This window comes from Pezoporus occidentalis, unplaced genomic scaffold (assembly GCF_034315485.1).
Source record: "Pezoporus occidentalis ecotype Australia unplaced genomic scaffold, CSIRO_AGI_Poc_V1 ctg82, whole genome shotgun sequence".
Lineage (NCBI taxonomy): Eukaryota > Metazoa > Chordata > Aves > Psittaciformes > Psittacidae > Pezoporus > Pezoporus occidentalis.
The window spans coordinates 881,595-899,117 of record NW_026916181.1 but is presented as its reverse complement, the minus strand read 5'-3'; the positions used below and the strand labels follow the sequence as shown (position 1 = coordinate 899,117).

The window sequence follows — 17,523 nt, the reverse complement described above, 5'->3', positions numbered from 1 at the left end:
CCTGGCACCACCAACCAATGGGGGCCCGGCCGAGGGGGGGTGTTACACCGGCCCCGCTCCTCCCGCAACCGGGGAGACCCGCCGGGGCTGGCGGGCAGAGGCAGAGGAGGAGGAGGAAGAGGTGGAGGAAAAGATTGCATCAAGAGCAGAACTTCCCTCCCCGTCACCCCCCCTTACAGGAAGCCCTACTCTACCTTCGCCTTGGAAAGAGCCCCTTTTCATAAAATTAGCTGAAGGCACCTATTCACAGCCATGGGGCTGTGAGAAAAAAAAAATAAAAAGGAGGGAAAAAAAAAAAAGGCACGCAACAAACGAACTGTAGAGTTTGGTTGTGGGTTTTTTTTTCTTTTTCCTGGTTTTTTTTTTCCTCTGCTCCAAAAAATAAGACAGAAATGCACACAGCTCCACTCTGCGAAAACTTGATGTTTTTACCGTCTGCTCTCTGACAGACCTAGAGAGGAGGTTGGCGCGCTTTTTTCTTTATTATTACTTTTTCTTTCTTTTCCCTTCCTTGCTTCCGTTCAGCTCCTCTAAAAGAACCGCTGCTTCTGCGCGGAAAAATAAACCGAAAAAACATCAAATCACGGAGGAGAAAAAAAAAAAAAGGCAAGGGTGGGGAGGAGGGAGGGGGGGACGGACACACATAAAAAGAAGATAAAGGAAGAAAAATTAAGGGGGAGGGGAAGAAAAAAAACTAAAACACCACCACGACTCGATTTCCAAAGTTCCCCGAGGAGCCAGCCCGGAGCGCAGAGCCCCGCGTCCGCCTGCGTGTGTGTCTGCTAGCGTGCTGCATCCGTGTGATTTCCAGCCCCCTCCCCTCATCGGTTCTCCTCCCACGTCTTAAAAATGATAAGGGGATGGTTGCTGTAGCTTGCTTTCGGCTCTTGAACAAAACCTCTGGCTGCTTGGCTTTGGGGAGACTGGGGGGGGGGGGGGGAGGGTGTTCCTACACGTATAAATCTTTTTTTTTTTTCCTTTCTTCTTAGTTTTATGAATGAAAGCGGCCGGCTGAGCTGGGAGTAACATCCCTGCCCTGAAACTCCTCAAAATCGGTGAAATCCAGGCGGGTAGCAGCGGAGGAAGGGGAGGCAGCGGAGCCGCGGCTCCCCCGGGTACTGGGGGGGGGGGGGCTCGGCAGCGACATGATCCCCGTCCCGGGCAGCCCCAGGAGAACCCCGAGAGGCTGCGGGCTCCTCTGCCGGGTTTCTGAGGGCTTGTCCTGGGCATGGGACGGAGGACGCGTGTGCGCGAGTAGAAAATGCGTATATATACATACATGCATATAACACAGTAACAGTAATAATAAAACAAAAACCCGAGGATTTCAGAACATTTCGCGAAGTAAGTGAAAAACGTTTCTGCCGAGGGAAGAAAAACAAAAACCAAAAATAAACTACTTAAAGGGGGTGGCGAAGGAGGGGGAGCGATATTTCAGCCCTATGCTTTCATGCCGTACTCAATCGGCTTTTTGAAACTGCAGATCCTTTGAGACAGAGAAGGGAGAGTGAAGCAAAAAAATAAACCACCCCTATTCGTAACTAAAACGCACTGCAACCTTGAAGGCTGGCAGAATAAACCTATTGTGGAGCTGAAACGCGCCGCGATATGCAAGGGAAAAGCCCCCAGAGTACCACTGTTTGCGAAAAGGTAATTGCTAAGTGAAAATATTTCCAAGTTTTTGTTTTTTGTAACTTTCGACTTTGCCGTTTGTTTGCATGCCGAAAAAAAAGGCGAAAGAAAAAAAAAAACAAAGCGCTTTCCCCTCCACACACACCCCCAAACCCCTCTGAAACTAAAAGATAAAATTACTGGATCTAAAAATAAAGCAGTGGTTAAAAGCCTCCCCCACCCTCTCCAATCTCCCACCCCTTCCACCCCTCTCTCGCCTTCTCCCTCCCTCCCTCTCTCTCTCTCCTTCTGTGTGTTTGCGTTTGACAAAGAAATTATTTGAACTTCCCACTGCCTCATAAAAAGGAAACAGAAGAGCAGTTTTGACATATGGATGTGATTTTTTCTGCTACGAGACAGATGCACACGGAAAACAAACAGCACCAGGGGCTGCAGCTCTGAAGGGAGCGAAGTTGCTCTGCTTCACATGGGCTCCTCGGCTGCGTTTCGGGAGCTGCCCAGATCTCCAGCCATGAGAAAACGGAGCAAAAGACCGGGGTTTCTTGTCATGTGCCTTTCTGGCTAAAACTGTGGAAACAAACAAACAATCAAACAACACACAAATTCTGGAAGGGGGGGCGGGAGGGAAGGAGAAGGAGAAATCATCTGCAACGCTGGAAGACCTCTCGTCCTCCTACTTCCCTGGGCAAGCTTGGATGCTGGAAGAAGCCTCTTGGATATGGGATCATATCTGGTTTATCACAGTCTGGGTTTGATCCTCTGCTGCTCCGTCCTGAGTTCAGTCTACGCTCTGGTGAGTCCCTCAATCTTTCGCGTTCATATTCTTGAACGATCTTGCACGGCTGTTTCCTTGATGAGTAATTTACTGTATCAAGCATTTAGAAGGCAGAGTGCTGGGTTTGCTTTTTTATTTTTTTCAGCCCTGTGGCTTATTTCGCTGGCAGATAGTGTGTGCAGTTGGTCTCAGAGTTGCTGTACCAGATGAAATTAAAATGTCTGTATGTCTGTGTTTCCAAAAGAGTTTGAATCACTTTTAAACCACTCCAGACAGGAACGCGTGCAGTTTGACAGGAGTCTAGGGACACCATTTAGGGGATCATTTAAAAGACACCTGTGGGTAAAGGGCAACTTTCCTTTCCTTTTCTTTTTTTCTTTTTTTCTTTTTTTCTTTTTTTTTTTTCATTCACCACCCCTCCCCAAGACACCAAATTTAATTTTAATTCAATCTTCTTAATCTGCAAATCTGCTTAATCTCAGCGAAACAGTACCTTCCTCTTTGGGATTAAATTTGGAGAGGACCTTACAGTGCAGGGCTTGCAGACAGTTTACACTCAGGAACATGAAAGTAGTATTAACCCTTTAGTACTTGTCACTGTTTTCACCTGTTCCTGCACACACTAGGAGAGAATATTTTTCCAGAGGTAGCAAAGGGCTGAAGTTTGTAAAAAATGCCTTGGTGCTAGCAGTGGGGAATGGGCTAAGAGCTACAGACCCCCTCTGCAGCCCAAAGTGGTCTCCAAAGCCTTTCTGCAGAAGTGAAGGGGAATGTGATACGGAATTGGCCACCACATATTAACCCACAGATGGGCATGCTGCTCTGACACGTGCTTTCCTTGCTTTTTCTGTCCCTGGAACCACCGCTGTTGTTATGATTTCTCAGTGCCTTTTGGTTTAGGAAGGGGCATGACCACCATCTAAAGTGGTGTCTGCTTTCCACGAGGGATGGAGATGTGTTTGGAAGAGAGTAGGCTCACCCTGACCCTGGCTACAGCCAGGTCTTCCCTGACCCTCCAGGAACCATCACCCTGGGCGCTGTCCCCTTTATTTGTGACCTTGTGCAGGGCTGGTAGGGGAGTATTGCCACCATACACCCAGCATCATGCTAAAGGGAAACATCTCATCAATAAATGAGAAGAAACAGCCCCTTGGAAAACTACCACCGTTGCGGTCCATCCTTGCCTTGCTGTATTTCTAAGCACAAATAAACCTTGAAAAACACAAAGAAAATTGGGGAAACTGGGAGGACCACTTGTAGATTTGTTTTTACTGCAGTTGAGGTTTTTCCCCTCTTCTGGGGTGGGATTAACATCTCCATGACCACATCTGAATTTGGGGATATATCATGAGAGTGCAAGTCCTGCAGCACCTGCTACCTCCACCTCCACAGCCCTGCTGCCGCTGAAGTCAGCACCAAAATTCCTGCTAGATTTGGTGTCTTTGTTGGTAATGGTGAAAATCAGGTTCACGAAACAGACAGATTAGAGCTCAGCAAACTTTAGGACCCAGAAAAGACAGGAAAGGCTTCAGAGTGCGCCTCCAGTCCCATTCTCGGTTTACTCCTCTCTCTCAGTACATCCCAGTACCTCCAAGAAGGTGCTGAGGAACAGACAGCGAACCAAGCATCATCCATCTCGCGTTCCCAGTGGCTATTCTATTTTTGACACCCCCCTCACAACAGACACTTTCAGATCACAAGCCATTTGCTCAGCAGCACTGGTAGGCAACTGGATCACAGCTGAACATGCCCAGTGCACCACTTCAGGGTGAGTTGGACCTGGGCACAAATCTAGAATAGAATCATAGAATCACAGAGGGACAAGAAAGCAGGGAACTTCACTGGGAAGGCTAGGCAAGGAGTGCACAAGAGTATTTGCTCTTTTGCATTTCCAAAATCCTGATACCCTCCTGTACTGGCATAGGGTCCTGCCGCAAGAAACCCCATTGAGTTTAATAAAGCCCAGACTGAAGTGCATGTTTCAGACACTTCCCATGCTTTTCAAACTCAGTACTGACAGCTAAAAGACTTGTCAAAAGGTTTGAAAAGTTGTCCTGACAATTCAGGGGCTGAAATGTTGTGTGTCCTGATGCAGAGATTTGACCAATGTGCGTCTCAGCGCTGAATAAAAAGCATACCTATTTTACAACTTTAACGAGTTGTGGAGTCTATCCGTGCATCAGTCCCTTCTGGCATCCCCTTAAGCAGAATAAGTAGTTCATCCCATGTCACCCCACTGTACACCCACTTGCGAGGCAAGGAACAACTTGCAGGGTGCCTAAAGCCCTGTTTATTTTTGCTGCAGTTGTTTCTTTTCCAAACTAACTTGATTTTTAAATGAACTCTGAAAACACTGAATAGTGTTGACTGCATATTTCAGCAAGGTGATGTCTTGATAGCTACGCTGTAAGAAGGGTCGTATATATATTGATATTTGGCTAGCAGGTCTGAGTGTGTTTTATGTGCTGCTATCAACAGAAGTCACCAAGTGCCTCATTCTTAGAAGCAACAAGCAAAAATCAATGTGCAGAACGATGGGGATGCAGGGACTTAATTTAGAGACAGGCTCTGTGGCAGCTTTGGGTTAAGCTAAAAGTGGTACCCAATCATTTACTTCCCCAGCAAAGCAAATCAAAGCTGTGTTGTGAGTTTGAGTCAGGAGGATTTCCACAGACTGAGGCAGACGCTGCTCAGAGCTTCAGGGCACAATTCATATGTCTGAGGCTGGAAGACTCAAGTCTTGAGAACGGTGGCCCTAATTGCTGCGGTCTTTGCAGCTGGGTCGTTTTGCGCTTGAGAGTTGGTGATGCCGAGATGGGGCAGAGAATTATGCATCCCAGACCTGAAGCTGTCACTCCCATTATGCTTTTTGTTTGCCAGCAAAGATGACAGTAAAGGAACTTTCCAAAGCAAAAATGCTGAAGTAGGGCTTGGAAATGGTTTCTTTGATTGCCTGTGCCACTGATACATCACGGGGCAGGATGCTGGCACTGAATCACTTCTCCACAGCATGCAGGCTGTGTGTCCCTACATTCACTGTAAACCAGGGTGGGGGAAAAAATGCTGTGGGAATGAGTCCTCAGAGTTAAAAGTATCTGCAGAAATTGTGGCCCCCTCCATGAGCCTGCGGCCACACAAAATCCATACCTAGATCAAGATCTCTGTCTTGAGCTGTCGAGGGGCAGCTGAGAGGCACAGATGGCTGTCTTTGATGTGGGGAGAAGTACTGGGTGAAGATTTGCTCTCCTCCAACTACCCAGAGAATTGCCATGTGGATAACATGATTAACACCTGTTTGAACAGTAAGGGGAATTTCACCTGTCAGTTGAGTGCTTTGAACCTGAAATCTTGTGAGGTGAGGGTGTAAGTTTGGGTTAATTCTGCTGTTTGGTCCAAGGGCTGGGGAAGCAAGATTGTCCTGAGCCAGATAGCCCTGTAAACATGGGCTCGAAAGTATGATGTGTGCAAAAGGAGCTTTAAAAGTAGGGTTTGACATCAGCAGAGCAAGGGAGAAGTTAACATGTAGGCACTATGGTTTTATCAGAAAGGTGCTGTCTTGCAGAAAAACGTCCCTGTGTCCTAGTCCCACTCCCAGGCAAAACCTCCATGGACTGGTCTGCTGAGCCTTCCGTTTTCACTTTGTTTCCTTCTATTGTCCTTCTCAGCCTGGCAGTCCCTAACCTAGCAATCATTAGGGAAGGTATTCTGCATAATAATGATGACAATGAGGACAATGATTATGACGATGACGATTATGATGATGATCATCGTCCACAAGTCATCTGCAGAGCCTTGAATCAGAATAGCTCCGTTTTGGGAAACAGGTATGATGAGCCTGAGCTGGCTGCAATCTGCTGAGCAAAACAGGACACGGGAGCAGATCCATGACAGATATGAAAGGGGTAGCAAAAGGGACCCTCCTTTACTGTGTGTGGGTCTTGCTTTTCAGCAGTGCTCAGCACCTTGTAGAAGGTGCTGCACATCAGGGGGATGCTTTTTGGCAGCAGAACGGTCTCAACGCCTTTCTGTTTGCTGCAGCCTGTGGTTCCCCAGCCCTGGCCCCACTCAGGCTGCTTGGGCAAAGCTGAAGCGTCCCTCCAGTTTTGCAGAGAAGCTGTAGCACTCTCCCAGAAATTCAAGTAGTATCATTAGGGGATTTGAAACCTTTGCTTGCAGATATAACCCAAATAAAATACAAGCTCAGCCAGGTCACCTGGAGGAAGCTCCCAGCCTCTATTCCCAAGAAAGCTGCATTCACACAAGCATTGGTGTTAATCTCTGCTAGGAAAGTCCAGAATAAATCAAAAAGTTCATTCCAGAGTGATACTTAGGTCACTAACTAGCCAAGACCCCAGTGCTCAGGCAGCAAAGCAGCTACGTTAAGGAGGTGCTGATCAGTGTTTCACTCTTTCACTTGTTCCTTTGATCAGACCTACATCTTCAAGAGAAGGATTGGAAGTTGAATAATTTATATCTGGAAGGGAAAGAGAATCATATTCTGATGCAGAATATGTCCCATAATAAAAAAGAATAATATTAATAAAATAATTCTGCAAATCCCAACTAGCTATCTAACTCCATTAACTGAGGACAGGTTCCAAGCGCAGGGAAGCAATGTCTGAAATTTTCATTTCTCCACACACACTTGGAGCATGCCCATCCCTACCCCGTGTATTTATGAAAGATACCATTTTTGTTATTGTACTTTGGGATTAGCAGATATCCCTTAACTATAAAATACTCAACCACAAAATATAAAGCAAACAAGCGTCTGCATCAGGGTAATGCATGGGCTGTGATTTCATCCAGCACAGGCCAAAAGAAGTTCAGATGCCTGGTGGCAAGTCTGACCTGAGCAGGCTGGGTTTGGTGTGAGCTTCTCGCCTTGGGAAGAGGAAAAGCAACCGGGCAACTGTGCACACAGGGGTGTCAAGGCTGGAGGAAATGAAATCCGAGGTGTGCCTTTCAGGTCCAGGCAGTTGTTGTTTGGTTTCTGGCCTCCTAGAAATAGCCCCAGAGTGGTGCTTTGAGCTCAGTGGGATTATTCTGGCTGGGGTGGTGTGTCTGCAGTCCCTGAGAGGGGTACTCCCAGCCCAGACAGCTCAAGCAGAGACAGCTGCTGTTCCTGCCACTGTCACCCTGCGCTCCCATGTCCCTTTGAAAAACGATGCTGAGAGTCACCCCACAGCTGTGCATCTCATATTGCCTATCTTCCTGGGCTGTGTGTACTGATAAGTGACTAGGCTGTAAAGATGCTGGCTGAAGGATTTCCCTCTGCTTGGGAATGCACTGCTCAGCCCCTCCGTCAGTCCCTGGTTTGTAAAGCTACTGGGGGCACAGACACCACACATCACACAGAAACAACACCCTCTCCATTGCAGCTATTATGGGCAGCTTCTGACCAAGCAATGTGGGGTGAGGTGGTAAAGCACCTTTTATGGAACTCGGATATAGGGCTGGGGAAATCCAGCTCCCTGGGTTTGGTGGCAGAGCTATGGCTCCAGCTAAACCCTGCAGTCCTTGAATTTCCCTTGTTCCTGAAGACCAAAAGGAAGAAATAGCAGAGCCAGACTATGGTTGCCTTCGATTTAATCCCCTCCCAGGAGCCATCCCTCATTGCTGCTGAGCATCTCCGTCCTCATCCCACACTGCTGGGAGAGGGCAAAGAAGTACAGCATGTATTTAGGTACAACCAGACTGTGCAGCTCTCTCACTCCAGGGCTGTCACTGGACTAGTCTCAGTCATTTTAGCTCTGAGCACTCCGAAGTCCCTCACCCTCTGACACTGTCTGGATCAAAGAGAGAAGCCGGCAGGGATCCCCCATCCTTTTTGATGGGCTGTTCCTCTGCAAAAGGTCAAGCATAGAAGGGTTTGTCTGTCTGCTCAGCTCCTGCTGTAACTGAAATTTTGGTGTCTCTCAATTAATAACCACTATTAAAAAAAAAAAAAAAGTATTCCTTAGGGCAAGCCCTGACTGAATGGAAGAACTCAAGAGAATCAGTCTATGTTAAAGATTAGACCATATCAAAGATATTTAGCTCCAACATGGAGAATCTGCTTTCTCCAACTGTATCAACAGAGATCTCGACCCATAAAACTTCACTAGGCCTTGTGAGGGCTGCTCTACTAAAGATGATCTTTGTGTTGGTGGCAATAAATAAACTACCCTCAGGGCTGAAACTCAGACAGCAGAATACCTGCCTTGTTGGACTGAGCTTTGCTGTCTTGTGTCATGAGAAGAAAACATCCAAACTCATGCTTGATGTACCTGGCTTGTAATTAATCCCTTTATTTCCAGAGGCCAGACTGACCCTTGCCAGTGATTAGAGGGGCTTTGTGTTTTAGGGTTTTCCTTTCTCTTTGGAGGCTCAGCTTGGACTGACCTCTAGCAGCCTGATTTTCAAGAAAGGAAAATTTTGGACTGACAGCATCATCTTAACAGATTGTACTTTGATCCTCCTGTAACCCAAATCCCTCCGGCAGCATTCAGGTGATGATTCAGTTGTTGAAATCTTCTGCAAGGCTGGCCTGTCTTTCTGGCTGTATTGTTTTCATTTTATCCAGCAAAGAAGAAAGTGGACGTCTCTGCCCCTTTTCTCTCTCACCTCTCCAGCATCCCTCGTTCAATTTATTTTAGCAGCACAGGGGCTGTGTTCCTGTCTCCCTTCTTCCCTCCTGACCATGTGCACCCTTCCATGAGCCGATTCAACTCACTGAGCTTGCACAAAACTAACACAAGATAGAAAAAAGAAAATAAATGCAGAAGGTTTGTAGCTGGGTCAGTGAATGGCATCTGCACAACAAAGGCTTGGATGAATCCCCAAGTCACAGGAGGGAGACACTGGGTCACAGAAGTAGGGTAAACATGGGAGCAGCCAGCAATGTGCATAGGTTTGCCCTGACACAATAGTTGTATAGTTGTATTTTGCTGGCATAAAATCCCCCAGGTCCTCCCTTTCACAGACCCACATTGCATTGTACGTCTCCCACTCCTTGGCAATAAATACACATACCGCAACGTGAGCTCAGTGTAGGCTTTGTGCTCCCTCTGAACCTCCCCTCCATCAGCCACACCATTTGATCAATAGCACACTTGGAAGAGTTCTCATCTGAGCAGATGAGTCCTGCACATAGTGCCAAGTGGCGGTGCAGGATAAAAAAGGTCAGGGGTATTAGATATGACCACAGTCTTCAGATTTTTTTGGGAAAAATGAGTTTAGGCTTGTAGACATGAGGTGTGCTGTGCCACTTGGCTTCAGGGCCAGTGGACAGGACCCAGGCATCGTATTTAGAAGTGCAGACATCAACAGGGACTTACAAGACTCAGAGTACAAGCTGAGAGACAACACGGTTGGTACTCAGTGACCTGCTTCCTGTTGTTTGCAGGGACAGTGAAGTGGTCAAGCCAAACATTTCCCCTATGTCCAAACCAAGGCAGGTGTTGAGCCAGGCAGGACAAGGCATCCTGCCCTAGCCCACCTCTCTGACCCTGTCGAGGTGCAGAACAAATGAACCTTCAAAGTCCAAAGGCGCTTGGTGTCTTTGAGTCTTTCTATCGTAATGACCTTAAGTTTCAGCCACCTGTCAGATAAGGACTGATCATCAAAAGCAGACCTGGCCTTTTGGAAAAGCCCTCCTCCTAGATCAGTGTCTGGGGCAAGGGCTGGAGACAGAAGTTGCTGTCTCAGCATGCAAGGCAGGCTGGTTATCTCATTTTTCACAAGGCTGCCCTGTTGCTAATCAGGGTTCCTTGATGTTATCTTTACTTCAGTCTCCCTTCCCCTCTCTGCAAGCATTTCAGTGTATGTATCTGCTTGGTCTTGCCACACTGAAAGCAAGAAGCAGCCTCAATTGCACCTGTAAAGGCTGATTTGAAAGTCATTGGCTGTCCTTAGAAAACCTTCTGTCCTCTTCACTGAACTTTGAGACCTAAATATCTTTTTTCTGTATGTTTTCACAGAAAAGTGAGTGGTTTGCAAATCCTAGCTCATGCCTGCTGTGCTTCAAGGGAGGAGGCACTTTGTAAGGAGCAGGAGATGGTGGGAAGCTACCACTTCTTGGGCACATAGTAGAGGACAAACATTGAATTAACCAAGATTCAGTGGGGTCTGGGGGACTCTGCTGCTGTTCAGGACTACTAGTAAGTCATTTAATCATCATCTTACTACTTTGATCTATTCACCTGGTTTATATGCCTTGAGCTCTCAAGGGATTGCAGCATCCCAGGAGAGCACCAGGCCCATCCCCTACACCATCGATGGGAATGGTGCTGGTAGCAGGCATGGAGTGGGACATTTTTTAACTGAGGAGGAAAAGGAGGGTATCAGAAGACGGAAGGACCCTGGCCCTGCTGTCTGGGAAAGGCTGGGACTGCTGTACCCAGGAGAATTGTTTGAATCTCATATTGTTCACACTTCCCTGTCCTGTGCTGCTCCCCTGCTCCATCTCCCTATTGCATGGACAGCCTGTTCTGTCATTTCTGTTGCTTTCTTTCACAAGTCTAGGGAGAAAGCAATAGTTGTTTTGACCAGCCTGGAAGGCACATGGTGACCCCTCCCTGCAGGCACATGGAAGCTCACCAAAAGACAAAGTTTATGCACAAGCTCGCTCATACCCAGACTATATCACTGCCATTTCCCTTACCCACAAGACCTGAGAATAGACTCCAAGATACTTGAGGGGCCAGTGGCTCCTGAGACTGTTCAGCCATAGGAAACAATAGGCTGACCTATAGAGTTACTAATTTATTGATCTTGAAACATGTTAGGCAGTGCCTGATCTCCTCTAGGAGCAAATACCCAGTAGCCTCTTTTGTTTTGCAAAGATACAAATAAAATTTCAGAACTCAGTGAAAACCACAGGACTGATTTCCATGAACTTCACATACTCTTTCCGTTTATCCCACTTTCACTGCCTACACCCCTGCCTTGCTTCAATGTTAGCTTGACTTTCTTCTTGACTCCTACATCCCAAACCATTTCTCCTTTCAGACCCTGAGCTAAAGTAGCTTTGAAACACCGGCTATGGCGAGTGATTGCAAGGAAATGACCTCTTTCTCCTGGATGCACTCAAAGAGTAAGATCAATAAAGCAGCATTACGTAGAGTATCTATTTCATGGTCAGCAATTTCACTCAGCTCAGTAAAAATGCAGCAAAAAAAAGATTAAAATAAAAGCAGGAGGGAGCTGATAATAGATGGGACTGCAAAGAGATGACCAACACATGAAGCTTCAAAAGCTAAAATTGCTGGCTTATCAAGAGCCACCAGCTTGTGAAGCCTTTTAACATCCCATAGCTGATATCCCTGAAGTTTTCTCTGAGCTTGTGTTTTCTTCCAGTACCCTTGAGGTTACACTCACTGATTGACTTCCTCTAAAATGGCCTTTTCAGTAAGGAGAGGAGACAAAGAATTGAGATTTCACTCTTTCCGTTGACTTTCTGTGTGTTTTCAGCCATTTCTTGCTCTCTATGTGCAGCAAAGGCACAGAGGACTTGTGGGGAGTGCAGAGGAGTCTGCATTTGGAGACATGCTTTATTCTTATTGTTCTTCTCTGAAAAGGATAAAAGAGGGAGAGGTGGCTCTATAGGCACTAAGGTGGAAATATTTTCTCAGCCTAAATAGCCGTGGTTGCTAAAGCGCACACCCGTAGGTGGTCAGAGGGTCTGATGTACTGTATATAGTGCAGACGTGACTTATTTTCACTCATAATAAATGACCAGGACTGTTTACTCAGGCTAGCCACTGGATGAGGACAAAGCAGGATAGGTCTGATTTCCCTTGCTTGGCTTTAGATGTCAGCAATGGATGCTCATGCACCTTGGAGCTGCCCCATATCCTCGAGGGACCTGCTCAGCTGCAGAGCATCCCACCACAGACAACCTGTGGCTACACCCCGCAAAACCTGGGTGGGCATCAAAGTCTTATTTCCTCAGCTGGCAAAGCTGTTATGTATGTGTGTATATACAATGAGCATGTGAGTATAACTGTACAGCTCTGACTCATGCTGTAGCATTGTTAAACAGCCTTGGATCATCCCACCATATGATCACACTGCAGAGTACCAACTTCATCCCCAATTCATTTCTCACCACGACTGGTGTTTCTCCATCAGGCTTTCACCACCACAGTGAAGCGTGTTTGTTGTTGTTTTGGGGTTTTTTTGTTTCATTCCTGGGATCAGATTTTCTCTGTGATTTGCCTTAGCCTCATCACAGAAACCACAAATCTCAAGGGGTCAGAGCCTTCTGCTGGCGTAAATCAGTGGTGTTCCTGTGGAGTGAAGAAAGGCCAAGAGAATCTCATCTGATGTCAATCAGTGTCACTACAGGGAAATACGGAGAGCTGGAACGTAAATTGGAGAAGCCCAACTGGCACATGCTGGTCCTGGTCTCCTGGCCCTGGGCTGCATCTGGATGGGAAAAGAGAGGATTCTGCAGATTGAGACACCAGGGCCAGATGACAATCCCCAGTTTCCAGATGCTTCTCCAAACTGTGTTCAGCCATGCTTCAGTAGCTTCTTTTGTGGCTGGCTGCCTTGTACAATGAATGCCTTCCTGAAAGCATTTAAACAAGAGCAGTTTGGGGGGGATCTGAAAGGAGGGAGTGTCACTCTTGTTTCTGGCTATGATGACAGTGGGGAGGGATGCTGACAGACCGGATTTTTCAAACCACAGGACAAGGATTAATTCAGCTATAGATTTGTGTCCATTCTTAAAGAATACCAAATCATGATATCTGAATCTCTGAGACTTGAGCAAATTTGACATCAGCGCTTAAAGCAGACTGTGCAATACTTAATTGTTTTTTCTTTACTCCTACCAAAATTTTTATATTGGTTTTCCCCTTGCATCACTTGGTGTCATTGGCAATGTTGGTCTGATCAACAAACTGAACTTTAAGTGCCTTTTGCTTGTATTTTGTAGGACTGGAAGTGGGAAATCAAGCCATTCAAATTTACAGCTACTGTGTACTTGTAGTTTGCCATCAGCAAAATATTACTCAGGCTTATAGAGAAGCAGGGGGAGGGAGAGTGCTTCAGCTGCTGAAAATGGAACAGAGCCAGCTCTTGTTTTGCACCCAGGTAAGGATCCAGCCGTAGATCTTTGCCAGCAAGTCTGAACACAAAGAGGGTCTCCGTGAGGGTCAATGCGGGCATATGCTTGGCTGACCTGACTCAGCACTTCCCAGGGCAATAAGGGCTCTTAGTTAGCCAGATAAGCAGAAAAGTGGCCAAGTCAGATGACTGGCTTGAGCAGAGGGAGTCAGTGGACTGACTGCCATCCTGTGAGCAGAGCTGGGTGGAGGAGAGGTCTGAGGTGGAGTAGGAGCAGACAGCCCAGGTGAATCCCTGCATCCTCCCATTTGCCAGTTTTCCTGTTTCTGCTGACATGGAGGTGAATCACCCATCCCTTCTGTAATTGCTATTCACCCAAATCTGCTGCGTAATAGCAGTCAGCATTGTCACTGGGACCGCGCATGGGTGAGTGTCCATAGGACATGCACAGAGACCATGGGCATGCAACTAACTCCTTTCCCTGCTACAGTCACATCCAAGGCATCAACAGCTCCAAAACAGGGACTCCCACCATCATCCACCACCTGGTATCCCTGGAGTGTTGGGATGCTTCTACTCCCATAAAAGGTGAATGGATGCCCATTGCAACATGCTCCAGCGCTGATTTGGCTTCTTTCAATGGTCACAGCCTATGCTTTTCACTGTGGGGACCTTTCTCCCTCCCCTCCATTTCTTGCTGAGGCATGAATGGCCACTACAGCTTTTCTCCCTGCCATGCCTTCCCCTGTGGCTGCCTTCAGTTCCAGGTGAGCAGCATGTCAAGCCCTCCAGTGTCTCCTTTCCATGCCCAGCAAAAGGAGGAGATGAGGGGGATGCCAGTGCTGACTGGCTGGAGCTGGGAGGACGTCATGCGCAGAGCTGCCTGTACCACACTGAGGGCTTAATGTGCCGTAATCACAGAGCTGGCCTTGTTGTAACAGCACCCTGACCATGCACAGCTCCCAGCTGCCTCTGGCAGCTCCCGCACTCCCTGCCCACAGTTGCTGCTGGCGGTTTTTTTGGCATGGATTGCTCCCCCAGACTCCCCAGGCAAAGAGAAAAGGGGTCTGCAGGGAGGAGAGGAGGGAGCAGGGAGTGGGGTTATGTCCTATCTCAGGTACCAATGGTGCTGACCCCATCAGTTGTGAATCAAGACATTAATCAATGTTATGGGGCTTAGGATAGGGTCAGATACCTGTGGTTTGAGGCGTGCTGGCAGGACTCAGCATTGCTGGAGTCATAATACCACACACTGCTCATGAAAGAGCAAAGCTGTGACGTTCCAGGAGGCAGGGACTGAGGACGGAAAGGGGGAAGTGGCTGCTGATGGAGGTGGGAAAGGAAAAGGTGAAAGAGAGAAAGAAGGAGAGCGAGAAAGAAAGAAAGAGAAAGAGAAAGAAAGTGAGAAAGAAAGAGAGAAAGAAAGAGAAAGAAAGAGAGAAAGAGAGAAAGAAAGAAAGAGAGAAAAGAAAGAAAGAAAGAAAGAAAGAAAGAAAGAAAGAAAGAAAGAAAGAAAGAAAGAAAGAAAGAAAGAAAGAAAGAAAGAAAGAAAGAAAGAAAGAAAGAAAGAAAGAAAGAAAGAAAGAAAGAAAGAAAGAAAGAAAGAAAGAAAGAAAGAAAGAAAGAAAGAAAGAAAGAGAAAGAAAGAAAGAAAAGAAAGAAAGAAAGAAAGGAAGAAAGAAAGAAAGAAAGAAAGAAAGAGAAAGAATAAGAAAGAGAGAAAGAGAGAAAGAGAAAGAATAAGAAAGAGAAAGAGAAAGAGAGAAAGAGAAGAAAGAAAGAAAGAAAGAAAGAAAGAAAGAAAGAAAGAAAGAAAGAAAGAAAGAAAGAAAGAAAGAAAGAAAGAAAGAAAGAAAGAAAGAAAGAAAGAAAGAAAGAAAGAAAGAAAGAAAGAAAGAAAGAAAGAAAAGAAAGAAAACCACAAAACAACAACAACAAAAAAAAAAACCACACAACCAAAAACAAACCAACAAAAAATCCCCAAACCCACCTTATCCAGGGTTTCCTGGTTGCTTTGCTGACAGGAGTATGAGAAGAGGGCTGCCTGCTTTATAATCTTCCTGCTGAGCCTTTGACTTCCCTCTTGCACCCTCTGTTCAGGGAGTTTGCTGCACATCCCTTCCCACAAATGCTAGCAAGAAAGTGACGGTATGAGAGCATGAAGATTAATTACACCAATCAGGCAGGAGAAGCGGCAGAGGAGGGTCAGAAGGCAGGAGCCTAAAGGCTGGGCCAGGGGCATGGGAGAGAAATAAACGGGATTCCTCTTCCTGGGAGCTTCGGACCAGAGGAGACAGGGCCCCTTCCCCCAGGATTGAGGCTTCTTTGCTTTCCAAGGCATCATGGAACAGGCTCTCAGATGTGTCTGGCTTTCAGAATATATAAGGTGTTATAAAGCTTTAGAAAAGCTGCCAGGACTTCAGGTTTGGGTCCACCCAGGCAGTTTGCAGAGCTTTCAATCCTGGTTTCTCCCCACCCTTGACAAGACACAATGGGTGAATTCACAGAATGGGAAAAGATCACAGGATCTGCTATGACAAGGCATAGGAAGACAGAGGGGTACCAGCCAGAGTGCAGCCACATCTGGGGCCTGCCCTCAGAGAAGCACGCTGTGGTCCCCAGCATCACAGCTCCCATCCAACCCTCTTTCCTCCCAGTCCCTGAAAACACAAGCAGGAGAGCTGGCCCAGCCATGCGCAGCACTAAGGGGAGAGGAACCATAACACCACGCTGCAAGTGCACAAGGCTGGCGGAGTGGAGAGTATAAAGAAAAAGAGGGGTCTGTGTTTGTGATCAAGACCTGAGCTTGCTGTGAGGGATCTGTGGGAATACCTATGTGAAGTTTTTTTCCCTTCTATCTCTGATGCCTGGAGGGAGGTAGGAGTCCCCATAGCAAGCATGATATTGGCCATAACACTGTCAGACTTGCTTGGAAGTAAGATGAGATGGCTCTCGCTTTTGGAGGCCATAGCCTCTCCATCTCCAAGGGAGGGAGATAATCTGGTTTTCTTCCATAGACAGCAGAGATTCAGCAAGGAGAGAGATGCAATAGCAGGCACCTAAATGGATAAGACACCATGACATCGCTGCTTTCTCCCCTGCACTCTGTCTGTCTACCAGGTCCTATCAGTGCAGACTGACAGATGCTGCTTCTGCTTGTGGTCTAGACAGCCATCAGCCACCCCCAAAGAGGAAGTGCTAGGCAAAGCCCAAGCCTGTTGGCTTAGAGTTGCATCATTCTCCTCTTTTTTTTTTCTTTTTGCTGTCCTTTACCTGTTTCTGGTTTTGTAGATTTATTATTGCATCTTTTAACCATGGTGGGCTTTCAGGCATCCTCCCTAGTTTTAAGACAGTAATGCTGCATTTGTGGAATCGTGGTTAGCAACATCAGCAGGATGTTTTCAAAGGCTTCCTGGTTTCCATGAACATTGTCTGCTCTGAATTTGTCTTGGCAGTGGATGACAGCAATAGACCTTGTAAGTCTTTTCCCCTCTGTCATGTAGGAAGAAACCTCTTCAGCCTCTGCAATCCAATGGACATCTCATTTTCCTCCTAATGAAAGAGGGTTGCAGGTAGCACCCATGGTGCAGCGAAGGAGACCCTGCCTTAGCAACCCATTTGAATAATTATAGGTGGAAAATAATAACAAAATTATGACAGTGGTTTAAAATGTTATGAGCTTTTTGAATAGGGAAAATTTTTATTTTTCTTCCTTTCTCTCCCCTTATTCTGGCACTTTGGAGTTAATCATCTCCAGCTTCCTTCTGCTGCCATGGCAGGTAAATGCTTCCTTTTATTTTACATGTGATCTGTGTATCCCCCAGTATATGACTCCAGAAGGTAAGGCTCAAAGAAAACCAGACTTATAAAACACCAGATAAAGGAGTGGGAATTCACAGTCCTGATACATGGCTTGCTACCCTTGTCCTTAAAGGATAGGGGAAAATGAGTCAGTCTTCCTGCATGTCCTTCAGCAGTTCACCTTCTCGAAGGAGTTGACAAAGTAGACATCTAAAGAGTTTTGGGGGAGTTACTGAAAGTAAAAGTTCTTTTGTGGTTTT

At 46.6% G+C, this 17,523-nt stretch overlaps 1 protein-coding gene across 2 annotated transcripts in view; it reads left to right on the top strand.

The window, feature by feature from the left end:
* The first annotated feature begins 364 nt into the window (after nucleotides 1–364).
* PTH1R (parathyroid hormone 1 receptor) overlaps nucleotides 365–17,523 on the top strand; it is a 118,367-nt gene continuing 101,208 nt past the window's right edge. The window contains exons 1-4 of one of the 2 annotated variants that reach the window (XM_062603971.1): nucleotides 365–462; nucleotides 990–1,205; nucleotides 1,484–1,650; nucleotides 2,032–2,425. In XM_062603971.1, the coding sequence (XP_062459955.1) occupies nucleotides 2,351–2,425 (75 nt within the window). In that variant the 5' untranslated portion in view covers nucleotides 365–462; nucleotides 990–1,205; nucleotides 1,484–1,650; nucleotides 2,032–2,350. Of the gene's footprint in view, nucleotides 463–667; nucleotides 774–989; nucleotides 1,651–2,031; nucleotides 2,426–17,523 lie in introns of those variants that run through there. The other variant, XM_062603970.1, reaches the window with a different exon arrangement.